The sequence below is a fragment of the Rhinoraja longicauda genome, chromosome 20, assembly GCF_053455715.1.
Source record: "Rhinoraja longicauda isolate Sanriku21f chromosome 20, sRhiLon1.1, whole genome shotgun sequence".
Taxonomy (NCBI): Eukaryota; Metazoa; Chordata; class Chondrichthyes; order Rajiformes; family Arhynchobatidae; genus Rhinoraja; species Rhinoraja longicauda.
The window spans coordinates 16,210,642-16,237,916 of record NC_135972.1 but is presented as its reverse complement, the minus strand read 5'-3'; the positions used below and the strand labels follow the sequence as shown (position 1 = coordinate 16,237,916).

Here is a 27,275-nt window from a genome sequence, read left to right as displayed (position 1 = left end):
GAAACAATTAAAAAGAGAGAGGTTGAGCAGCTTGCTCCCAACTCCCCAGAGCCAAAGCCATGATCCCAGATATAACATTTGCAAGGATCAACTGCAATAAACTTTAAATGGCAAAGAGAAGCATAATGCAAAGGATGCCCCAAGGCAGCTTAGAAATATGTTCTTGCCATTGAGGGACAGTAAGAATTGTACACCAGATCTATTCTGGGGATGGCGTGTTTGACTGGGTCTATAATACCTAGAGTTTATTATAATAGTTTTTTTTTAAACATGAAAAAATCCTATGGGGCTTGATAGCGTTGGAAAAAGTGATGACGGTGTGCAAAATACCTAAGATGCAGGAGTTCATACTCCCAAAGGGTTTGGCCACACAGGACTGAGATGAGATGAAACTGCTTCACCCAGAAGACAATGAATCTCTGCAATTCTCTACCCAAGGGGGCTGTAAAGGACAGTAATTAAGTTCAACACAGGATCAATAGGTTATTAAGACTTCAAGGGAATTAAAAGTTAATGAAAGGAGGGAAAAGATTAGACATAATCTTATTGATCAGAGCAAGCACGAGGGAATGAATTACTTATTTTGGCTTTTAATGTTTCTTTTCTAATGTAGAATGGATTGATACCCAGTTTTGTTATGGAGGATAGATCAGGATTTTGGAATTATTAAATATTTCACTGGGAAACAATTTAATTAGTAGGATTTCAGCTCTTTGGTATTCCCAACTAATTTTCAGATGCGGCAAAGCAGAATCCTCGCTTCAAATAAACTAGGAAATATTTCCCATTGACCCGAAGTCCACTGCTAATGCTGAAATGAACTTATGAACATGTATAATAACATATTTCATTTGTGCTGAAAGAAATGGAACATCCAGGTATTCTGCAAACAATATGAATTTTGCTATTGTTAGTTGAGGCTTCATTACGCCGGGAAGAACAATTACCGAAGAAGAAAGATGCAGAGCAAAAATGAATATTATCACAATACTTCATAGCAAAACAGCTATTGCACATAATTTGCTAAGTTAAGGTTGGTTCATTAAAAACATAAACATTTATTACAACCAAAGAAAAACAAACTTTTTCATTCAGTTGCTGTTGTAAGAAGAGTCCACGATACTCCAACGTCTTTTTTGGTAACTTCTGTCTTATTTGCTTTTGTAGCCCAAGTATTAATATGACTAGTCCTGTTGCATTTCTGGTGAAATGGGGACCCCCAGGAGATAAATATTGAGGGAATTTATATTCAATGACAGGACCTTCTCCAAGGACAGGCAGTTGGACAGTCTTCTTGAAAATGATCATTGCTCAGTACTTTTGTTAATTCTCAACCCATGTTGTTGTGGTCTTGCTGCAATCAGGCATAAACTACTTAATTTTCATGAGAAGCAAATAGAACTAAACTGTGTGCAATCAAACATCCTCCACTTCTGACATCATGGACGGTTGATCACTTGGAAATAAAAAGACAGTTGGGTTCGGACATTGCACTGTGCTACTGCCTGAAGTGTGGCTTTAGGGGTGGGATAATCTCCAACACACACCGCTACTTTATGTGAGGTATGGCTCAACCAATGATGTGTTTGAGCCACACCTCACATAAAGTTTATCAACTTCAATTTTGCCCAGGATCTTTGATGCTAACTTTGTCTAATACTGACGTGAAAGGCAGTCACACACGTCAGGAATTAACTGTTTTGTGTATGTTTGAAACAAGGCTGTGATAAGTTGTGGATTCAAATTTTTCTGGTGAAATCCAAACAGACATCTACAAGCAGGTTATAGGAAAGTGTCATTTGATAGCACCCATGACATGCTTTCAGGGAAGGAGTGGCAAATGGGCAATTTAGTTGATGCAACTTGAGACCTGAATGTGAGAGACATTTTCCCTTAAGAAACAAAATGAAATATTATTCATTTATTTCACGTTTAACATCAGATGATCGAAAAAGAACTTTAAATATCCAGTTAGTGAAAGAGATAGCTTACCAGAGCTATCATACACTGTTCATTTGGCATGTTAAAAATGGGTAACTTATCAAATCCAAATGCTGTTTGGAACTCTTTTAAAAACATTAAATTCAAGCTTAGGAGTTGAATAGCCTGGGTACCTGTTTCGCAATTGCATTTGCAGCACACTCAAGCAAGAAATATTTGGCTTGATGTTAAGGTGGTATGATGAAAATGGCCCAATGAACCATCACTTTTCTTGTTAGCAAGTACACAAGCAAATAGCAAAGCCAGTGCAAAGGTCAAGGCTCGAGTAACGAGCACAGGATATTTAATCGATCTGGAAGTAATGATTAAGGAACAAAGTTGGGTATAAAAATTTAGAAAGGAAGAAAAAAAGATTTAAAAGGATCAACACCTCAGTATTCAATATTAAAATACACATCAATTGTGTCTGGCTCTGCACTGCGTTAAACTCGTTCATTTTCGCAAGCTCACCATTCTCTATACTACACATTGTTTCCATCTAGTATATTTATCCAAACTACCATATTTTCTCCATATTCTACACTAAATCAAACTGCACCAGTTGTGTTTTCTTCTAGCTGTACATTGCATCAAATTGCACCAGTCATATCATTATTCCATGCTGTATTTTGCAAACTCTAGCGCCACCTAGGCTTTCTCAGTGCTGTTAACTGCATCATTCTACGGCACTTTCAATTACGTCATATGGCACATCTTATTTGATATTGTAATTTTTATAATTCAAGATGCAATATTCTCCGACCCAATTCAAAGCAAACACAATTGGATGTTTTGGTATACAAAAACAAACTGTTGCTATACAAGGGAAAGGGGAAAAACATGCCATATTTCAGAGCAATAAGTCATTCTTCGGTCTTTATTCCTTTGCATTTTAAGGGCTTTTGAGAGATTTTAAGGGCTTTTGATAAGAACTCAAATTACAATCTTAAACAAAAGTTGCCGGGAATACAAAGCCTGTTAACAGGATGAAGGGAGAATTGCTTTGTGTTACATTAATCACTGTTATCCTTTATCTTTGAAACAAAGCAATGTTTGAACTGATAGACTTAATTTTCACTTGGGAGTATTATGGCTGTTTCATCATTGCCAATCCCCACCATTGCGATATTCCATTCCTATGATTGCCCCCACCCCCCTCCCTCCCTGAACTAAACATGGTTTATTCTTCTCTTATACAAGACCACTATCATAAAGCATCTCATACAACGAAGAGATAAATAATTCTTTGTGAAAAAAAATCTTATTTGAACATGTATTCGCAAGAGTTAACTAAAAATTATTTACCAAAATTCAGCAAGGTACAGCAAGACCATACCATAGAATCCCTTTTTGGTCCATGGAATCATATCGCAAGATTGCCAGTTACTTTCACCCATCTAAACTGTTCCAATAAGCCATCAGTTCCTTCAAGCATTCATCTGATTTATCTTGGAAAATCACTAGGATATCTTCTCTTTCAGTTAGTACATTCCATATTATAATTTTCTCCCTTCATGTTACCTTGGCTCTGCTGGCACTTACATTGGTTGTCCTATTGGGAATTAACTCTCAGGACACTGGGATATGGCTTTTCTACTCTCTTGAAATAAGAAAATTAGGTCAAGCTTACTCTTTCATTCACCTGGTTCATGGGTGATTTTCTACCTCAGCTCAGAATTCCTACAATATTCCCATATCCTTGATTCCTTGAATATCAATCTGTTTTGAATGAAATTGGACGAGTTCCTACGACCCTCCAATGTAGAGAATTCCAGATATTCATTATTCTCAAAATAAAATTGCCTCAGCTCAGTCCCACATGGTCATCTGTAAATTTGAGAATAAACCAGAGAGAATCGAGGGGAACCACTCGCCCTGCTTCCAGCACCTTGAACACTTTAAGACATTTGTTTGCTTCAATGTAACCACTTCACATTCTTCTCAGCTCCAGTGAATCCAGGCCAGGGGATGGCACAGTGGCACAGCAGTACAGTTGCTGCCTTACAGCACTAGGGACCCGGGTTCGATCCCGAGTAAGGGTGCTATCTGCACAGAGTTTGCACGTTCTCCCCATGACCGTGCGGGTTTTCTCTGGGCGTGTTTTCTGGTTTCTTCCCACATTCCAAAGACGTGCAGGTTTGTAGGTTAATAGACTTCTGTAAATTGTCCCTAGTGCCCAGGATAGAACTAGTGTACGAGTGTTTGCTGCTGGCCGAAGGGCCAGTTTCCACCCTTTAGCTCTGTACTAAACAATTCCAGTTAATCTCATCATCATCCTTGCAGGTCACTTGGGAATTTTCTTCACATTCCCTTTCTTGCATGTATATTCTCTCTCTCTCTCTCTCTCTCTCTCTCCAAACCCCCCCTCCCAAACCTTGGACCTGCAAATCTCCTCCAAGGCTGCTTTATTCAAAGGAAAACTAAACTAGTATCTCCCTGAAAAGTTTGACATCCGACCCCATTTCAGTACATCTCTCCCAGAGCTCCATCATCAAGGCCAGCACACATTTTATAAGCGGTGTCCAGTTCAGGCCATAATAATCTGGCCCGGAAGTAATCAGGGCTTTAAAAGGTATATCATAATTTCCTGGCTTTTGAACCATATGCCTTTTAAAACCAGCACTTTAATGTCACAGCAACCGCAGATTCCAGTTGCATGACCGGTTTCTCTTTCAAAATAATGAATTAGCAGCTTGCCTCATTCTTCCTTCAAAATCACGCCTGACTATATTCTTCCATCATATGTCAGGCCATTTCCCTGGTCTATCAATGTCACCTGAAATTTGTCATCATCCTTGTTAGATATAAAAAGACCAGAGTCTTAAAATTGAGCGCTGAAAAATATAGTGTGGCATATTCTTCACAAGAAATGCCAGTTGTCACAAATTACTTTAGATAAATGACAGTTCAAAATTCACCAGACACGAGTGTGCAGAGAAAAGTGTGTGTGGGGGGGAATAACGGAGCACACAAAGAGTGGACATTTTCCATAGACAGATCCTGCTGAACATATCCCAATGATAGCTGAAAACTTTGTATTTACAGTTGACACCAATGCATTGATGGCTCTTTTGAAGATGTCCCAGGCTGGACCAAGGATTGCAAACAGACCTCAAACTAGTGGGACAGAACATTAAAATTGGAATGAGTTTAAGTACAGTAATTTGTTACAGATTTAAATACAAATGGAAATACTCTTCTCCCTGGTATTGAACAGACAGGAGGTAATGGGTGACCTCTGCTTTCTCTAAAGGCAACCATGCAATCTAGAGATGACAACTCAAAGCAAGCCTGGACAGTTGAACATTAAGCCAACCACACTAGCCTTCAGTTGCATGTGAAAAATAGGTGTTACCACCGTCACTACTTTCTGGTGGATTCTGCTGACAGTAGGTTCTGTTTGTGTTTATCTGTAGATCGACAAAGTGCTGGAGCACCTCAGCAGGTCAGGCAGCATCTCTAGAGAACAGGTGATGTTTCGATTCGGAACCCTTCCGAACAAAAATATAATCTGTGATTGCTGGATGGCAGAAGAGCAGGCTTTGGAAAAGATGCATAAAGGATTCAGGGATTTTGCATGTTTACTTTATCGGATCACAATAGGGCCAATTAGAAGGTGGTTAATTGCCCCCACAGAATAATGAGTTAGCAAGGATTACCCATTTCATGTAAAGTGAAGAAAACACAAGACAAGCAAAATTTTAATGCAACTTAAGTACAAGAGGGTTTGTGAACAACAAAATCTCCTCAGAAGCTACGAGGAAGGGTATAAACTGCTGTATCCCATTGAACAATGCAGAAGTCAGTCCTGGGTATTTATAAAGACTAGTCTTTCTACATTTGCCAGTGAATTATTTTCCCCAAAGAAATGTTGCATTTGCTATCTCTAACTACAAGAATCTTATTTTGCACATAAACAGAACAACCAGTTACAGCCCAGTGGTAATCAGATCAACTCTGAACTGGCAGCATTCCCTTGTGTCTTGGACACAAGTTTACTAAAAAAACGCTGCAAATTTCCAAACCAGCTTGTGATCAATAATTTTCAAAATTCTCTCCTGAACAATCGCCAACACAACACAATCGGGGTCCATTGGTGAATTCATAATGGTTGATGGGTACATGATCTCACTGCTTGGCAAGGAAATATAAAAATCCATAGATAATGCAGAGAAAATGTAATACTAAGTCAACTTAAATCATTATTAAGGCACTCTGTCGTACAAACACATTAAATAAACACCATCTGACCAAAACCCCAAACTGCCTTGGCGGCCCAGTTTTTAAACTTCAAAATTTATTGGCTTGACATTTGCACAACTGCATGACAGGTTTCTTAATTGAGAAAAGTCTGCTCGTCCGATTTTCACCAATCATCAAAGGTTAGAAAACCTTTGCTCAAAAGGGTAGACACAAAATGCTGGAGTAACTCAGCGGGTCAGGCAGCATCTCGGGAGAGAAGGAATGGATGACGTTTCGGGTCGAGACCCTTCTTCAGATTCAAAAAGGGTTATTTTATTGATTTGCTCGAAAATTGTTACTTTATTGATTTAATCCACGAGGTGTGTATCAATACTTGTGCACCTTTGATATTTTCACTTTATCATATGACTAGGCTTGTTTGGGTTAGATGAATAACACTTACTGTTACAATAATGAGCCACATGTGGCTAAAGAGAGCACTTCTCTGTTGCATTTTGGTTTTGGTTTTAAAATGAAAACTTACCCTTTCAGTGCCGAGTTCATGTATTTGAGAAATAGCAGGAAAAAAGTTTAAAATCATATATATCCCACAATAAAGTCATCTGTATATCTCAACACAGCTGTGGCAATTCTTGCATTAATTCAATAAGACGTGCATAAAGAAAATGGGGCATCTCCACACAATCCCTTCAAGTATTTCACTGTTAACTGTGCATCACTGGTGTACTGACAATACCTTATTGAACTGGATTACGAATGGGATTTCCTCCAATTGTTTTTTATGATAGGTAGGTTAATTGTAACTCACCACAAAACTTAACAAAAGATAACCTGTGATTTTGACAATGTGGGTCAGGTGTTGATTGAAATCTGAGCCACAAATACTGAGGGAATTGAGTGTATTAAGGGAGATGGTCAGTGAAGTAACACATACTGTAGCAAAACATCACAGCATTATCAGGGTCAAAACATTTTTAAGGCCCAGAGTTGTAAGACTCCTGAATCCAGCAGGTGGATCTTTACTCTTCCCTAATATAACAAAGAATCTTCACGTTAGTTAGCAACTACAATTATCCACCAGTTACCACCTACCTGATATAGGAATTCCACCAAGTCCTGTGTTGTGCGGTGGTATATTTAAGTCCAAGAAATTACTGTTCGAGGTGGGCGTTGCTGTGTGGTTCAAGTGCATCATGCTATTATGAGGGTATGCCATCCATGGGTACCGTGCCTGACCTGGAAAACTGAACGAGTTGTAGACGGCTCTGTGCTGAAAAGCTGGGAACCTCCGCGGTAATACAGAGTTGGGAAAAGAGTTGCCAATGGAATTGGCTGTATTGGCAGAACCTGGTGTCAAGAAGCCACCAATGCCTTTGTTTGCAGTCTGCGATGGGGTCTGTAGTGCGGTGGGGGAATGGAGGCCCACATTGGAAGGTTGGTCCTGGACTGAGAGTTCCTTCTCTATCAGGTCTGCTAAGGCTTTCCTGGTGATGTCGAACGGGTCGAAACCCAGGTCATCCTCTTGCTGTTTGGAGGAGCCAAACCCAAAAGCTGCTTGCCAGTCTGTTGATGAAGATACGGGGATTGTTTCTGGAATTTATCAAAGAAAATAAGAAATCAGCAAATATTTTAACAAATATTTAAATAAAGTCCATTGCTTTCAAACTGCCATTGACTCTTAATCTGTGTTGAGTTGGAAGTTAATGAACAAAGGTGGCCCAAATGAGAACTAAATCACGAAAGGGCACAGTTTGAAAAGTACACAATGTCAGTTCCTTCATTAAATGGCACTACACTGAGAGGGAGGTTCTGTATCTATACAGGGGGAACACAGTTAATGAAAGGATTAGGAAAACATCTATAAAGGATTTAGTTGGAAATATTATTATTGGCTATTTTCTGTTTTCTTCCCTTTGTTCCTTCTGATGAGCAGATTAATGTTGGCAGTGCTTTTTTGTGGGTATGTAGGAGACAAGGAAGAGTAGGAAGAGGAGGCGAGAACGCGAGATTCATGTACATGGTGAGCAGAGACTGGATAGTACGAGTAAATAGAAGGGGCGAGGGGGAAGAGGAAGATTTGAACAGAAAACTGTGCTGGAGTCCAGCCACAATGGAGCCCGAGCATAGAATTCAAAATTTATAAAAGAGGCACTTCTTTTTTTCATAGTAGACATGTGGGTTAACAGAAATAACCTGTCAAATTCTACATCCAACAAAAAAAATTTAGATATATAATATTTAAATGCACACATGGCTTTAAATTCAAAAGCTACTTGACATTGAACAAATAGCTAACTCCAATCACACAAGGAATGCAGCTGTGTGCCAATTTCCACTCAGGAATCCAGAGCACAATCGCCACATTTTCAAAAGTTTATAAACACCTTTTTTGGAAGCTGCACAAAGGTTCAACACCAAAGTCACACAGCATATGTCAACAGAAAGCCGGCAGCTCTTGGCAAGACATGGGATTGGAGTTTCACATAAGCAATTATCTCCACTGATATCAGCTTTGTCAGAGTGCTGTACATTTTAAGGCAAATATGATAACCTTTAATAGATGCGTCATTCATTCAAATAGAAATGCATGCCAATTTTTTAATTAGATTATCTAAGGTGCAGCACCTCCTGACGTGTTTTGTGAGCTTTCGGGGCACTCATAGGCATCAGGTGCAATGTAAACCATACAATATAAAAGAAACAAAACACAGTGTTGGAGTAATGCAGCAGGTCAGGCAGTAACACTGAAAAACGGATAAGTGACGTTTTGGGTCAGGACCCATCTTCAGATCATGTCCTCCAGAGATGCTGCCTGACTCACCGAGTTACTCCAGCACTTTGTTTTGCTCAAGATTCCCCTTGTTTCTGCCATCTAAAGGGATAGTTTAATCTGGAGCAATGGAACTTCCATTAAAAGCTGTTTGAAATATTTTGGAAAATGGAAAGTCCTTCTGAGCCAATTTCAAACTAAACATAGCCATTCCACAACCAAAAGTAATCATCAGTTAGTTATGCTTTCAGCTAAAAGCTGTCAATGATTTGAAATTGTCCGTTCAGCCTCAGAGGAATGGGAGACTATTGACAAGGCAATATATTTAATCTTTGGATCCTTTTTTGAGAGAAAGCTGGCAGTTCTTTTGTTAGTTTATGCATCACACTTCATGTATCATGGTTTAAAATGCACTGAAGTTACCCGAATCTAAACCTAAATAGTTTCAACTGATTTATTTGATAGCAGCTGGTTTTCTTCAAAGCTATTTCGTTTGTAGAGCTCTTAAGAGAACACAAAAGGTATAAAAACACAATTTTTTTCTCCCCAACTACTTTGGAAGGGGATTCACACGGACATTATTGATTTCAATAGCAATCAGAGAATGGGGGAGCTGGAAGGGGTCAAGGCAGAGCAAGAGAGAGGCGAACAGTTAGAACAACAAAGCATTCTTCAAGCATCTTCCGTCACAGTTTGAGCCTTTTAACTGGAAAGAACTTCTGAAATGATCAGCATTAAACTAGCAGTAAAGTGGCACAGTGATCGGTTAGTGCTGCTGCCTCCAGAAATCTGGATTCAATTCTGACCTCAGATGCTGTTGATGTGAAAATCTCCCATTTCCACTGGATGTTCTGGTTTTGTTCCACATCCCAAATGAGGTTTAATGGGTACCTGTAAATTCCCCCAGTACAGGTGAGGGACAAGAGTAGCAAAGAAAGTTGATGGACAGGTGGAAGAGAATAAATCAGGAAAGTGGATGAATGGGCCAGATGGCAACATGGAGCACTACAGCACAGGAACAGGCATTTCAGCTCACAATGTCTGCGCCGAACAGAATGCCAAAAAAAACTAATCTCCTCTGCCTGCACATGAACCATATCCCTCCATTCCCTGGACATCCATGTGCTTATCTAAAAGCCCTATAATTGCTACTATCATATCTGCTTCCACCATTACCCCTTGCTGCACATTCCAGACGCTCGCCCTCCTATCCAAAAAATATGTCCCACACATCTCCTTTAAACTCTGCCCTCATTACCTTAAAGTTATGCCCTCTAGTCTTTGACATTTCCATCCTGGGAATAAGGTTCTGACCATCTACCCTATCTATTACGTTCATAATTTTACATACTTCTGTCACTCTCTCCTCAAGATCTAACATCCCAAAGAAAATAATCTGTTTATCCAACCTCTCCTTTTAGCCAATGCCCCTTAATCCAGACAGCGTGCCGTAAACCTCTTCCTATCCTTTAAGGCTCCACATCCTTCTTGTAATAAGGTGACCAGAACTGCACACAGTATGCCAAAACCAGCCTAATCGATGTCCTGTGAAGCTGCATCATCACTTCCTGCCTCTTATACTCAATGCCCAGTTAAATGATGACAAGCATACATTATGCCTTCCTTACCATTCCGTCTACTTGCGCTGCCACTTTCAGGAAGCTATGGACCTGGACCCAAAGATCCTCCTGCACATCAATGCTTTTACGGGTCCTTCCAAGAACTGAATACTCACCCCTATACTCGTCCTCCCAAAGTGCAACAAGCCACACTTGATCGGCTTTAGCACCATCTGCCATTCCTCCACCCATTTCTGCAGCTAATCTATATCCCACTGTCTACTTTGACGGCCTTCCTAATGGTCCCAAATTCCAGCAATCGTGGTGTCGTCTGCAAACTTACAACTCTAAACTTGCTTCCCGGTCATTTAAGCATCACAGAGATCCCACCAAAGATCCCCACGGAACCACCTGCCACTGACCTCCAGCCAGAATACCACAATCCTGGGTTCTACAGATCCATGCAACCAAGTGACCATTAATCCCATGAATCTTAATCTTCTGGATTAGCCTACCATGAGTGATTTTATCAAATGTCCAACTAAAAACCATGCTGACTACATCCACTGCCCTATTCTCATGGATTACCTTTGTCACCTCAAAAAAACTCGATAAAGTACATAAAGCAAGACCTACCATGTATAAAGTGCTAACAAACCCTAATTAGCCCAATCCCTCCAAATGAGAATAAATGCCAACCGCAAAGAATCTTCTCCATTAGCACTGATGGGAGGCTCACTGGCCTCTAACGCCATGGATTTTCTATCCTTCCCTTTTTAAGGAACAACATTGGCCAGTTTCTAGTACTCTGGGACCTCTCAAAGAAGCTAAGTTCTTCAACAAGACCCTAGCAATCCCTCTCTTGCATTTCTCAATAACCTGGGATAGATCCTGTTAGGCCCTGGAGATTTAACAATCTTAATGCTCTTCAAGAAGCCGAACACCACCTCCTCCTTGATCTCAAACTGCCCTTGCATATACTATTCTCCACACTAATGTCACTTTCCTCTATGTCCTTCTCCTTGGTGAATACAGATGGAAAGTACTCATGAGTACATCGCCTACATCATCTGACTCCCATCACAAATTCCCTCCTTTATCCTTCAGCAATCCTAGCTTCTTACCCTCTTGTCTTTAAGGTTTGCATAAAAAGCTGCGAGATTTTTTTCAAGGGTATTTTAAAGCCCCTTTTAGCCCTTCTAATTGCCTGCGTGAGTTCTTTCCTACTTGCCTTAAATTTCTCAAAGGCCCTGTAACACTCTGAATAATGGCCTGCTTTGTTGCAAATAGGATGATGAATTGAAAAGTGCTGCAGTCTATACAATTTCTATACAGAGCCATGGAGATGAATGAGTAGATTTCTTTTAATGTGGCCGGTTGGGTAATTTGTTTTTGATCATCATAAGTAGTTGCTTGGGGATATTCATTGTTATCAGAACAAATGGTTCTCCATTTTAATCTGATTCGTCTCCAGCAATGAATTTGGGAACATTGTTATCTTTATAAATACTTGCTGTACCTGCATACATACACTAAATCGCCCAGATCCCCATCCAGCTCTTAAGGCTAATCTCTCATTTAGGTATTATACTCCTCGTTTTCCAGCAAAGCAGACAATTCCACATTTTCACATATTATACTCCATTTGGCAGTTCTTTATTTAACCTAGCTGTGCCCATCAGTCTCGCTTCCTTTATAAGCCCATTCCCAGCGAATTGCCTAACCAGGGCTGTAGATGGGGCTTTAAATTAAGTAGTGGGGGGGAGGAGATTCAACAGATTGGAAAAGTATGGATAAAGGGAAGGAGAGGATACTGAAGACTCCAGAATAAGAAATAGGACAGGAAGTTAAGAAAGGGATAAAAGTCTAAAGTCAAGCAACATGGGGACCAATTTGAGAAGAGGGGCAGTGAATACAAAATTAATATTTGAACGCACGCAGTATACGAAATAAGGTGGATGAGATTAGAGCGAAATTAGAAAATGGCAGGTATGATATTGTGGGCGTCAGAGTCGTGTCTGAAAGAGGATCAAAGCTGGAGGCTGAACATCAAACAAGATGCATCCTATCGAAAAGACAGGCAGGTGCGCTGAGAGTGTGGGGTGGTTCTGTCAGCAAAGGATGGCCAATCCTTAGCAAGAATTGACAGGATCAGATGGTGTGGAATGCTTTTGGGTAGAGTTAATCTCGAATTACATCAGGAGACAGAAGATTTTAGAGTCCATTATTAAGGATGAGGTTTTGGCGTACTTGGAAGCACATGATAAAATAAGTCAGTATGGTTTTGTTAAGGGGATATCTTGCCTGACAAATGTGTTGGAAATCTAAGGAAGTAAGAAGCAGGATAGACAAAGGAGAGTCAGCAAATATTGTTTACTTGCATTTTCAGAAGGTCTTTGATAAGGTGCCACACATGAAGCCGCTAAACAAAATAGGAGCCCATGATAATAGAGACCAGGTACTAACATTGATAGACAAATGGCTGAGTGGGAATAAAGGGGCCTTTTCTGGTTGGTGTTCTGCAGGGGTCAGTGCTGGGTCTGCTATGTTTTATTGTATGTTAATGATATGGATGATGGAATTGATGGCTTTGTGGCCGGGTATGTGGATGATACGAAGATAGGTGGAGGGGTAGGTAGTGGTGAGGAAGCAAAGAGTCTGCAGAAGGACTTGAATAGGTTGGGAGAGTGGGCAATTAAATGGCACATGAAATACAGCATAGCAAAGTGTTTGGCCATGCACACTTGTAGAAGGAATATGGGTGTAAACTATTTTCTAAATGGGGAGAGGATGTAGAAATTGGAGGCAAACGCACTTGGGATGCTGGTGCAGGATTCCCAAAAGGTTAATTTGCAGGTTGAGGTAGTATGGAAGGCAAATCCAATCTTGGTATTCATTTCTAGAGGACTACAATATAAAAGCAAGGATGTATTGCTCAAGCTTTATAAGGAGTTAGTCAGACAACATTTGGAATATTATGAGCAGTTTGGGCCCCATATGTGAGGAAGGATGCACTGGCATACGAGGGGACCAGAGGTTTAGGAGAATGATCCCGGAGATGATTAGGTTAACGTACGAGAGCGTTTATAGACAATAGGTGCAGGAGTAGGCCATTCGGCCCCTCGAGCCAGCACCACCATTCAATGTGATCGTGGCTGATCATTCTCAATCAGTACCCCATTCCTGCCTTCTCCCCATACCGGACTCCACTATCCTTAAGTTTGATGGCTCTGAGCCTAAGGATGGGGGGGGGGGGGGGGGGGGGGGGTCTTGTGAAACCTACCAAATAATGAAAGGTCCAGATAAAGTGGATGAGGACAATGTTTCCAGTAGCAGGAAAGTCTAGCAGCAGAGGTCACAGCCTCAGAATAAAAGGACACAGCTTTAGATTGGAGTCGAGGAGGAATTTTGTTAGTGCGGTGAATCTGTGGAATTCATTGCCATAGGTGGCTGTGGAGGCCAAGTCAATGGGTATTTTTAAAGCAGAGATTGATAGGTTCTTGATTCGTATGGGCGTCAAAGGTTATGGGGAGAAGGGAGGAGAATGGAGTTGAGAAGGAAAAATAGATCAGCCATGATCAATGGGGAGCAGACTTGATGGGCCGAAAAGCATAATTCTGCTCCCCTGTCTACGAACTCTCCACCAGTAATGGCTATGCACAATAATGCAAATACTATGAGCTTGAAAAACAGCTAGCAATGTTACAGATTCTTGCACAATAACACAAAGAAATAATAAAATGCACTAATAAAATGTGGAGAAAATCAGAGGAGCTCAGTGTTTTTTTTAAACACACTGGAGTGGGAAGTGGAGAGTTGTCAGGGAAGATCTTTGCGCACACAAACAAGTGCGTGCATTTATATTGACTGGTCCAATCAGATGATTTTTGGTAAACGTGTGGGAGACAAGTGTATTCATGGTAATCTTCTTTCGCAGAACATCATGGAATAAACTAAGGATCGGGCTATCTTAAATCTAGTATGCCATGACAGAAAGTTAATGAATAACTTGGTAATTAAGCATCTGCATGACTGATCATAATATGATTGTCATACTGCAGTGAGTCATAGTGCTCAGAAACAAGCCCTTTGGCCCACCAAGTCCGTGCCAATCATTAAACACTCATTAACACTAATCCCATCTTTTATTCTTTCTGCACTTTCATTGATTCTCCCTAGATTCTACCACACACCTGCACACCAGGGGCAGCCTACAGGGCCAATTAACCTCCCAACCTACACGTCTTTGGGGCGTGCAAACATCACAAAGTATCTGGAGCAAAGCTACACGGTCACAGGGGCAAAGTAGAAGTTCCACACAGACAGCAGAGGTCAAGAGTGAACCTAGGTTTCGGAACTGCAAGGCAGCCGGACAACGGGCCGAGTCACTGTGCTGTTCATTATACGAGTCAGCAAAATCCGAAATGCAGGGCCCAAATCCGATCAAACCTAAAACTGCAGCTTTGATGGTGTCTGCTAATGTAGATCGGAGAAACTAGATTAAAATATATAACCATGCAAAAACCATCATGAAGAATTCATCATTTAAAGATTTCTCTAGCTTCCGATATATAGCTTCCAAGGTATTCGAGGGAGGCTCAACAGTGGCTACTGAAAGTAGTTAAATGTCATTAGATGAAACAAACAGATTTTAGCGCTATAGAGTTGAGCCTAGTAATTGAAAGAAACATAGAATTTAGATCAATCGGAAAAAATAGAAGATTAAACTAGCTTCAGAAAACAGCCTGCAAAAGCTTTTAGAACCATGCAAAATGGAAAAGACATCTTTGTTCCAACACAAAGCATTCCTGAAATATTAGAAAACTGGTGGCCACTGAAAGGAATTAATCCGAGAGATTAATTAGACACAAACTCTCATATCATCAAGATTTGATGGGCGATAGCTGAGAGTTTGAACAAGTGACTGGAAAGAAAATGAATGCATTGGTTTCGACCTACCACAGTTCTTTAGAATGTACAATGGCTCTTGTAAATAAGGAAACAAACCCAACCACTAATGGAGAGAGTCAACAGGGAATGTAGACCAATCAACTGGACAAAAAAAGGGAGGCAAATTACCACTTTGATAAGAAAAACACTGCAAAATGAAGTTGGGAACATTGGTAGAGGAAGATGTGTGTGCTTATGCTCAAATACAAACTTCGGGGAAAACTATTAACATTGTTTTTTATTGCAACCAGTTTGGAAGTTTTCATTACCACAACACTGGTAAGATCACATCTGTATAGTTCTTAAATGGAATAAAACATTGGCTTTGAGTAAAGCAAAGCTTCTATTGGACTGACTTCTGGCATCAGAGGACTATAGCTTGAAATATTTACTCCCTGAAGTTCAGAACAATGAGTAAATCAAAATTATCAGAGGGAATAACAGGGAGGTACTAGGATTTTATTTTGTCTGGTTGGGGGTGAGGGTGTTGGAAAGAGGAGGGGGGGAAAGCGAGGTCATTGTAAGATTGTGGTGTCAGAATTTGAGTGGCAAAATATAACTTAAAGGCTTGGCTTTATAATTTTTTTAAATTTCAGATCTGTAAATATTCAGTTTTTCAGTATGCCCACATTGGGGTTAGATAGTTGCTTTTTAAAAAAAACAAAATTGGGAAGGTAGACTAGAAAAAACAGCCATGATCTTGTTCAATAGCAAATGCAAAGAAATGAATGCTCTGCTCCAGTTCCTATTTCTCTTGTTCTTAAGAAACGTAGTTAGAGATTATGGCTGATTAAGTCACTGAATCTGGAAATTCAGGAGCTCAGGAGTACATCCATTTAGGTGGGGCATATGTGGACAATGAAGACCATGATTACAGGCCAACATTAAAGGATAATAAAACCAGAGGTTGTGAGTATCAAAAGTAAAACCACTGAATAAGCGGGTTCAAGGATGAGAGACAATCTGTTAAATGCTTTAAAATAAAGTATTTCCATAAGGTAGAAAGGTAAAGAAACGGCAAAATGGCAGGAGAGTCCAAAAGTTAGAGCACAAAATTTAAAAAAACATTATTGAGTTCACTATGGATTTCACAAGCAGCTTCATTTCCAGTGAATGCTGAGCATATGAAGTTGACTATTCCTTTGATTGGTTGAAACAGATAGTCTGGGTGGATTTAAGAGAAACTCCAGCAGATAGAGACATAAGTGGGAAGTGGGAAATGAGAAGTGGGAGCAAGTTCATCAACATCATGACACCCAATTTAGGTTAAGGTGAATAATCTGTTTCTTCTGTAAATGTTCCCTTTTGATCATAAATACTCAGTCCTGGGTTGATGGCCTGGCTCAAATTCCTTTCACCATAACAATCCATCTCAAACAAATGTAATTATTTCTACCACATAGGACATCCACCCTAAGCCATGGATCTGCAATATCTCTGAAAGAGGGATCATTCATCACAGGTGTAATTTACCTGGAGCTCGAAGGTGGTGTATTTCAGTGATGTGATGTGAAAGCTATCCCCCTCCTGAACTATTGCTCTTCTCCCATGCAAACGATCGGAAATTTGTAATCCTCTGCAATCTTTGCACATCCCCAAAGTAATCTTTGCACATCCCCTAAGCCTCACCACTCTTCACTTTATGTTCATGTTTCATGTATTTTGTGTTTTTTATGACTGTTGGCAAATGAATTTCTCTCCTGGGATAAATAAAGTTCTATCCTATCGTATAACAAATGCTCAACCTTAAGGATTATAGGATCAATTTAACTCAGTCAACAAAAGTCTCATTATTTACAAGTGGCCAAGAACAACGTTTTTTCAAGATATAGCACAAAAGACAATGCTTCCGAATCACATTTTAATGTGGATATGATGGCCTTGCAAAAGTTGAAGATAGACTTTGAGTTGTGGGAAAGACCAGATTCAAAACTCAAACTTTAGTTTTAGAAATGTACACAAATTAATAGAATTAGGATTAAAGTGCAAATCCTTCCTCCAACAATGTCACACCCGTTAAGCCACATTTATGCATTCAGAAATGAAATTCTCACAATGATGTTTAAAATGACACTTTTGAAAACTCCTGCAGTCTTAACAGAACAAAACAATATCAGCAACAAAAATAGAGAATGCTGGAATTACTCAGCTTGTCAGACTGCATCTGTGGAGTGAAAAAATGTTACTATTTCTGGTCGATGACCTATTGCCAAATGAACGCATCAGCTTTGGTAGTAATCTGATACAATAGGAGAAACATGCCTTTAGAATTAATTATACTGCAAGCAGGGCATCGAGTTTATTATGTTATCTCCAATGCAAGCACTGAATTTCTTGAATTGATTACACAATGATTTGTATTAGCAGGAACTTTATATCAATGTTGACTAGTTGGCATCATCTTAAGGCAATCTCATCCTAATTCTGCATCAAGGCAGTAACAAGTCAGCTGTGCTAGCAGAGTAAGCCCTCTTAAGATACAACTGGCTCACCTGCAACTCTGCATGGGTGTAAACTTGGATTGGACCTCATTTTATAAAGTACATCTGCAAAATAAGTGCAGCAAAAATAAAGTTTGTATTGCCTTACCACATTTGCTGATCTTTGTTTAATCACAGCAATTTACAGATAATTGGAAATAAAATTAAGTGCTTTGCCAAAACAGACATTATAGGGTGGAAACCCCCCCCCACAATAAGTAACTTCAAGCATTAGCCACACTGCCCTAAGTTCAGTTATAATATTTAAATCTAACCATTCATTATGTTGCTCAAAGTCACATGCACGCTTTTACAGCGCTTGATCTTTTTTCCCCAATTTGTGGATTTTGTGCATTTGACCGACATAAAGTGTCTCAAATAATAAAGTACCAAGTATACCCCACCCCCCCCGCCCATCCACAGGTATACTGCTAAAATGGTACATACCTGATGTGAATAGACTCTGTGGTTCTGGTGCTGTTGGCCAGTCGTGTGTTGATGGCGATGAAGTGGGATATAGCAGGCTGTTGGGGAGAGGGTTGGGGTGTCTGAAGTTACTGTTATCTGAAAAAAGGGACTGGGATTCTGCTGCAGCACCTTCAAAAGGAGACCGCGCATTGTGATTGGATGAACTAATTGGGACAACTGGGTTGGGTTTTGTTAAACCTGGCGGTGGTGACGGTGTTTCACTTGGAGGGATCTGTAAACAGACATGCGGAATATTAGTCTTTACAATACAGATGAGACAATCTTCCAACCTTCCAACCATGCTGGCACACCAAGCTTGAAATGCGTTGTACCCAACACTGAACCATTTACGCCATATGTGGAGATTTACAAGTTGAATTTAAAATAAATATTTTCTGAATTTTAAAAAAGGTCAATAAGCCTATTTTCTTCACAAAATGAGTTGGTGAAATCAAGTTACAATTTCTGTTATTGAGAAAACATTCATTCGACCCTTAAATGGTCAAGTTCACATTTTGATTGTTCCCACTTGCTCTGGGATTACTTGACAAGAGATTTTTAAAATGCAACCCTTTTGAATATTTTTGTTTTAAGTGTGGTCATCATCCCCAAATACAACTAAAATTCAGGATATCCAACTTGACACATCCCATCATCAATTTAACTACAAGCAGAATATAATTCTGATAAATATGCCGAGATCAACATATGACCTAGTGTGTCCAAATTAAAACAGATTGGTTATGTGCATGGCTCTTTATCCGTTTATCTTCCCATCGCCTTAAAATAGTCAATAATGGATACAGAATTGGGCTAATAGTAGAAAAAAGTGGTTGGTTATGGATAGTGAATTTTTGGACTGGAGGTTGTGACTAGTAGTGTGCCTATGGTATCAGTGCTTTGTCCATTGCTGTTTGTCAGTATCAATGATTCGGATGAAAATGTACAAGGCGCGATAAGTAAGCTTTCAGATGACACAAATAGGTGGTTTTGTAGACAGATGATTATCAAAAATTCCAGTGGAGTATTGATCAACTGAGCAAGTGTGCCAAGGATTGGCAAAGAGAGTTTAGTTCAGGACGGTGTTGCAATTTGGCAAGTCAAACAATGGCAGTACATTCACAATGAGCGGTGTGGCTCTAGGAAGTGTAGCAGAGCAGAGAGATCTAGGAGTACCAGTACATAGATCCCTGAAAGTGGTGTTACAAGTTGTTAAGGTAGTGAAGGTATTTGGCACGCTGACTTTCATCAGTCAGGGAATAGTGTATAGAAGATAGACACAAAAAGCTGGAGTAACTCAACAGGACAGCCTGCATTTCTGGAGAGAAGGAATGGAGGACGTTTTGGGTCGAGACCCTTCCTCTGACTCATTCTCTCCAAGGATGCTGCCTGACCCGTTGAGTTACTCCAGCTTTTTGTGTCTATCTTTGGTTTAAACCAGCATCTGCAGTTCCTTCTTACACAATAGTGTATAGAACTTGGAATGTCATGTTACAGTTTTACAGGACAGTGATGGGAATATTATCTTCAGTTTTGGTCACTATTGTAGGAAAGATGCTATTAGCCTGGAAAGAGTGCAGAGAAGAGTTACAAAGGTGATGCCAGGACTTGAGGATCTGAGCTACAGGGAGAGGTTGGACAGGCTAGGGCTTTTATTCCTTGGAGCGCAGGAGACAGAGGGGTGATTTTATGGAGGTGTATAAAATCATGTTTTTCCTAGAGATGGGGAATCAAGAACTAGAGGGTATAGGTTTAAGCCGAGAGGGGAAAGATTTAATAGGAATCTGATGGGAGTTTTTTTCCACACAGAGGCTGGTGGGTTAAGGCAGATAGGATAACAACATTTGAAAGACATTTGGACAGGTTCATCGGTAGGAAAGGTTTAGAGGAATTTGGGCTACGCAGGGCCAAATGGGATTGGCTGGACTGGGGCATTAGGGTTAGCAAGGGTGAGTTTAGTTTAGTTTATTGTCGCATGTATTGAGGTACAGTGAAAAGCTTTTGGTGCGTGCTACTCAGTCAGCAGAAAGACAATCCATGATTACTATCGAGCCATTTACAGTGTATAGATACATTACAAGGAAAAGCGTTTAGTGCAAGGTAAAGCCTGTAAAGTCTGATCAAAGGTAGTCTGAGAAGTATAAGAAAATAACTGCAGATGCTGGTACAAATCGAAGGTTTTTATTCACAAAATGCTGGAGTAACTCAGCAGGTCAGGCAGCATCTCGGGAGAGAAGGAATAGGTGACGTTTCGGATCGAGACCCTTCTTCAGACTGAAGAAGGGTCTTGACCCGAAACGTCACCCATTCCTTCTCTCCCGAGATGCTGCCTGACCTGCTGAGTTACTCCAGCATTTTGTGAATAAAAACCTTCGAAAGGTAGTCCGAGTGTCACCAGAGGTAGATAGTAGTTCAGGACTGCTCTCCAGTCGTGGTAAGAGTTGGGCTGAAGGGCCCCGTATCCATGTTGTATGACCAGAACGCAATGAATTTTTCAGGCTTGAGCAGTACCTTTTACTGTGTCTGTTAAAAGTCTTGCATCTCTCTGCAGCTGTCTTGTTCCATTATGTTAATATGCTGGACCCAAGCAGATACCTGCCACATCACTTTTGGATGATTTATTCCATGACATTTTATGCCCTCCACATGGCTTCTACCATTTAACCTGTCACCTTCAAACTTAATGAACTCCTAAATCCTTATTTAAAAAAACCTATGCAACTTTAAAAAAAGAGGGCCTAATATATAGGCAACAGCACATGGCACCCCATCAACCAAAATTTAAATCTGAACCACAGCCTCACAAATAATTCCCAGTGCACAAAGTTGCATCTTGTAGTATTTATCCTCAGGAGGGAAGTTCATGGGTACAGAAATAGAATTGTACACATTGCAATGACAACTACATCCAAACCAGCAATTTTTATCATCTACAAAGAACTTGATTCAGTTTACAATGGTGTTTTCTTCCTCCAAAAGTATTGGGCAAACAATACGCTACATGGACATGATTCCTTCATCAGATTCAGGTCACAATTCTTTAACAGTCAGAGCAACATTTTGATAGCATCTTCAACACCTGTGTAGCAGGTTGACAATTCACCAACAACAACTTAGCAACACCTATTAATAGATCTTAAATGCCAACCTTGTCACTGTTGTTCACTTTCCAATAATGGGTGTAAGATGCAATGGTGGGATAACATAGATAGAACTAGTGGATGGTCGATGTCAGCATGCACTTGGTGGGCCTCGGTGTATCTCTAAACTAAAGCTAAAGAACCTTCATCAGTTAAAATGTCTTTTGACCAGTGGTCCACCATTGTGGCGAGGATTTAAATTATTCTGTCAAAGGATGAGGAAGACAACTAGCGCACAAGAACATTTCACGAACAACACGAATATTCTCATACATGTCAAGATCAGAGCTGGAGTCGATTTTTTAAAAAACTCCACCATTTGTCTTTTCATGATGTTGCTAGGGAACAGATGATTAATTTGCCTATTTGAAGGCATCATCTGGGCAAGCAAAGTGATTTTCCAATGCTTAGATTATATTGATTATTCAAGGGGCAGGCAATGAAATGGGAGAAACTGTTAAATAATAAAGCACTTGCTTATGGCAAGGTACTTAATGAACTAGAAATATTTGATAGAAAACCCAGATGCAACTTACCTGTTGTAAATTATCACCATTTCCTAAACTGAGTGTTTCAGGTGGTTTATCCACTGGCCTGCAAAACAAACAAATTGCGACAAGTTGATAATTTGGTCTCAGTTGTCCTTGGTGTGCAAGTGTGTTTAGTTTCAATAACTTCTTTAAAAGAAACAAGAAAAAAAGGGGGCAATGCTTCCAGTGGACCCCACCAATAATTAAGGAAGCAAAATGACAGGTGTGGAAAAATACAAAATCAGAAGGAGTGTGTTATGTTCATGCTCTTTAAACAAGTTAAAACAGCAATAAACGACTAACAATGTGCCAGACATCTGTAATTTGGTTTGTAAAGTGTGAAAGTTGACAAATGGAGTGAAGAAGGAAAGATTAAAAGTTCAGCAGCAACTTGCACTTCAGGTGTCTGATTTTGTTTTAATTTTACTTCAATTACCTAACAATTTGCGCTTGATACTTTTTGTTTTTAAGGTAAATAAATGCAGCGTGTCACTGATCATACTAAGCAAGCTGCCGGACTTGGATAGATGGAGACTGACCGGCTTTAATTCAAGTTTTTTTATTGAAGAATTCATCCACATCCATGAAGAATTCATGCAGGTTTTGCTTCTTCTCACACAAATGATGACCAACACAAAATAAATCTAATGAAACTGAAATCTGAGATTTAACAGAATATTCAGATAGTTACACCATATTTATTCTTCCTATGCTTGCAGAAGGAAGCATTTACAACTTCTATTGACAATCGAGTAGAAGTCATGATATTGGATCAGTGCCAAAGCAGTTAAATTCCATTCTCTGTGATCAATACATTGATCGTTCAAGATTTCAACAGGGTTTATTTGTCATATGCATATTTGTCATAAGAACCAGAACAATGTAGCAGTTCTGTCGGTACATTAGATGCAACATCAATTTCTAAATGATAGGACAAAAAACAATGTAAATCAACCACGTTAGTGCAAAGTCCATAGTGGCTCACTGGTGGGGTAGGGTTATGTGAAGTATTGGAAGCTCTGTTCACAGATTATACTGTCTAAAAGGAATGGGTAGATAAATGCACAATAAACAGGGTTTGCGATCCCAAAGCAAAATCTTTTTTTTGTAGCTTTGGGAGCAAAACCCACACAAGGATGAGTGCAGGTGGGGAGAGGGGGACATCATGAACAAGGCATGCAGTCTCAATGGACGAGTGAAAATTGTTTCAGTAGACTTCAGTCTTTCCATTGAGCTCATGAGGTACAGGTCCAAAGACACTGCCAGCTCTTCGCACCTCAAGTAGATGGTTACTTTTCAAGTGAAAAATGTGTTTTTGGAGACTGTCGTGGAGTGCCACAGTGGCCCCATCCAAAATACTGTTCTTGGTCAGTATTCAAATATGAACTTCATAGTAAGTGCAACTCCCTGGCTCCAAGAAACTGAAGAGAATTGATAGTTGACCAGATTTGCTGCGATATCAGCCAAGAATGAAACCCAAGATATTCCAATTAGTGTAGCTTTCTGGCATAACCAACGAGCGATCAAGAAAATCTAACGTTTGGCGGAGAATCCTTACTCGTCAGAAGGTGGTATTTTTATCTAACAATATGTTGTTGGGAGTTCAAAATGATTCAGACTTGATGTAAAAGTTACACGTTAGGGAAACAAGTCATGAGAAAATAGATTATGACTCTTTGATTAATGTTCTCCCAAACATATGCAGCATACAAAGCTGATTTGAACTCGTGGACTACTGGGCCTTGTCAAACAAAAAAACTATTATGTTGACCATCATTCTGTTACAATATGCCCACCTCTGATATAAATAGTTTTCATCTCTCCTGGGAAGTGCTGAGTCAGGTTCAAAGGGATTTGGGATCACATCTCTATTGATACTTTGCATTGATACTGACCATCACAGAAACTGGCACTGGCTCACAAAAACTGGCACTGCTCGAGAACTCTTGGCATAGGAGCAAGCACATTAAACCATCAAAATTTGGAAAGTTGGTTGAATGGTTGTGAACAAAATGAACCGCCTCTCTTGCTCAGTTGGGGTTGTATCAGTCCAGTGAAATAAAGTCAATCACTGACCCGGGTTCTGTGCCTGAGGTCATGTGCTCGGTATCGGAACCATTATCAAGTATAGGAGGTGTTTCCCTATGCTTGGGTATTAGACCAATGGCCGCTTCAGTTGTGCTCAGTAATGATGGCCAGATATCTTTATTAATTTATTGTTGTGTCTGCAAGGGGAAAGAACAGCAGAAATGCTGAGCGTTTACCAAACTGACAACAGTAAGTTTCAGCATCACAGAGATGCTTTTCACTTAGTGCTTTCCAAAGGGGATCTAGTCAAAAATGTAATGTTGGCATTATGTATCCTTACCAGCCAGTGGCCTGACAATAGCCACAATGGGGTATTCAATTTATCCATTATTGAACTGCAGGAGAACAGGTAGTTTATGCCGGGAAGAAGTAGGGAGAAGTGAAGTACATAATCATAACCTTTCAGAAATCAGGCTTCATATTATAAATGATTTTTTCACCAGACCAACGTGCACATTCCATTGGAACATTACTGAATATCCTAAATGCTTGCCAAGAGTTTATGGAAGTATTTTAAATTTCAGGATAAGTTCAAAAGTCTTCAGGAAGGTTACACGGTGTTTCTGGTTTTCAATCGAAGTCCTGGTTGATGAATGTCACAGAACAGGTCTCGCGAAACAATATTCACCTGTTTCAAGGCGACTGTCCCATGTTCTCTGGACTGGACGTGCCAATTTAATCAGATTCACAAGGCTATTGTAGAAGAGTTGTAAAGATCGCACAACATGCAGAGTTATTATTCGAGGTTAAAATTTTATACTGAGACAAACACCAACATTAAGAAAATACAAAGTGAACTGTATATCTCATCATGATTTAATGGATAGATTAAAAGAATTCTCAAAGAATCACGTCAATATTCCAAGATATGAAATTGTAAAACAAATTGATAATCTGATTAAGTTTTGCATGCATGATAGACGCTACATAGATTTCACTGAATTAGCATTTCATTGAAATTTTTTTCTAAACTTAATGGGAAATCCATATATCGAGTTCTCCTTCTGTACGACCAGTTAATCAAGAGCAAGTCATTGGCTGGTTATTTGTTTTTTTTTGGCTTATGTCATCATGTGTCAAGTTTGCTGCACACAAATTCAATATAGCATCGTAACCTTATGCGTCGTTGCAGCTATGGCAATGGAGGAAAAATCATTCATCTTTCGTAGTGATTCAGTATTAATTTCAGGAGGGCAGAGGAAGTTTGGAATTTCACAACATGGCTGTCTTCATCATCAAATTTTACCATTGCTCTCAACTAATGGCCAACTGAGGAAGATGGTGTCAAATACCATGACTCAAATCAGACACAAACTCGTGTTCTCCTTCACAGCATTGATCCATTAATCCAAAGACGTGGATTACCTGTAGAAGGCCCGTATCCACGCTGAAACATTGGATATGGCCAAAACTGCTCGTGCAAAACCCTCTAATGGCAGGACAATATTCAGCAACATCAAACCAAAATCCTCTACATCAAGACATTGACTAGACCCCCATTGCCGACATGCCTAAACATGTCACTCAAACCAACCACTCTTCACCAGGGACCAAAATGGAAATGAACCGTCAGAAGGCAACAAAAACAATAAGGATGTTCACAAAATTTCCTTCCAAGAGGTAATACCTTAACCAACACATGGCAATCCCTGTCTGGTGACTACTCAAAATGGAGAAGGAACATCCAGGAAAGCACCAACAACTTACTTTTCCATGTCAAGAGTCATTTGGCCATATACAATAAGTAGAAAGAGAGCACAACATTCCAAACGCCCCTTCAACTACTCTCTGCTCCACCTATGGAAGAATGTGAAGATTCATCTACCTCAGAACCCCAAGAACTGGAGTGGAAATCAACCTGGACCCCGAGGGACTGCCCAAGAAGAAAAAAACAATAAGTGAGAAGCACAGAATAAAACATGCCCATTTTATTCTTGAGCAAAAACTGCAGTTCAATGTCACTTTGTTTGGAGAAATCTGCTTTAGTATATTTGTATAAAGTTGCCTCAGTTAATTTAAGAAATTATGTTTATGTGCTATCGACTTTCTTCAGTTCTGATTACACTACAGTGCTTTACATTCTTTATAATTGGCCAAATAATCTGGTTCAAAAACAACTTCAATACATCTTTAGTGGTGTGTGAATCTGGTTCAGGTGCTACTCAAAAAAAATTCCCTGAGAAAAATAACCAAATTTCTGTCTTAATGATGACCCAGGCTGAAAGCCATACTGTTAATCAAAAATCCTGACAAACTTAAAATGGACGATTCCTCAGAGTTACGAAAGCTTAGGAATTGTCCACTTAGAAGATAGTAGCATGAGATTGTTTGCTATGGTCAAGTGTATAATACTTCCACTTACTTACTGGAATTACAAAAAAAATGCTATTATAAATATGCTCAGAGGAGTGCTCATAGCTACACTTCCCATCACAAAAATGAATAAAACTTCCATAAGCCTACAAATGCACAGCAAAGTACAGCTGGTAACGCAACTTGCCAAAAGCAAAACATACTTATCAAAAATGCAATTTAACATGGTCAATGCTTACAATACCTTCAGGCTCCTTTCACAAGTGGCATGGAAAGAATTATTGTGGGCAGCAATAGTGCCAACATTTCACAGCAGCTCATTATATAACTGTAATAAAAATGCTCATGAGGTTTTTATGTGTACATTCTCACATGAAATTCACTGTCAAGTGAATAATATACCAAATTGTAGAATTTAGCTTCTCTTTTTAAAACAGACCAAGGCAGCATACTTCGTAACAAATTATTTTTTGCTGTCACGAGTAGCTCAAGGTGTATGTTCTATTAGGAAGTCTATATTAATGATTTAGCCTCAGTCTACAAGAGGAAGACTGTAGTGGACACAAATAGAAAAATGACCATGCTGTTGAGGGTCAGGGGAAAAAATAAGCAACTGTGGTGAGGTATCAATTCAATTGGCCAGCACATTAACGAAATGGCAAATGGAATTCATTCTAGAAATGTGTTTGGCCAAACCAGGCTAAAAAAAAAACCAAAATAATTGATAGGATATTTCCAAACGAAGAGGCACAAAATGTTTGTGATGTATGTAGATAGATTTGTAGAAGCCAAAC

At 39.7% G+C, this 27,275-nt stretch overlaps 1 protein-coding gene across 7 annotated transcripts in view; it reads right to left on the bottom strand.

The window, feature by feature from the left end:
- LOC144603584 (CCR4-NOT transcription complex subunit 4-like) overlaps positions 1–27,275 on the bottom strand; it is a 117,163-nt gene that overhangs the window by 32,726 nt on the left and 57,162 nt on the right. For 4 of the 7 annotated variants that reach the window (XM_078417007.1, XM_078417010.1, XM_078417008.1 and 1 more), the window contains exons 8-10: positions 22,087–22,144; positions 18,390–18,642; positions 7,276–7,773 (exon numbers count right to left, since the gene is read on the bottom strand). In XM_078417007.1, the coding sequence (XP_078273133.1) occupies positions 7,276–7,773; positions 18,390–18,642; positions 22,087–22,144 (809 nt within the window). Of the gene's footprint in view, positions 1–7,275; positions 7,774–17,954; positions 18,009–18,389; positions 18,643–22,086; positions 22,145–27,275 lie in introns of all 7 variants that reach the window. The other 3 variants (XM_078417004.1, XM_078417009.1, XM_078417005.1) reach the window with 1 other exon arrangement.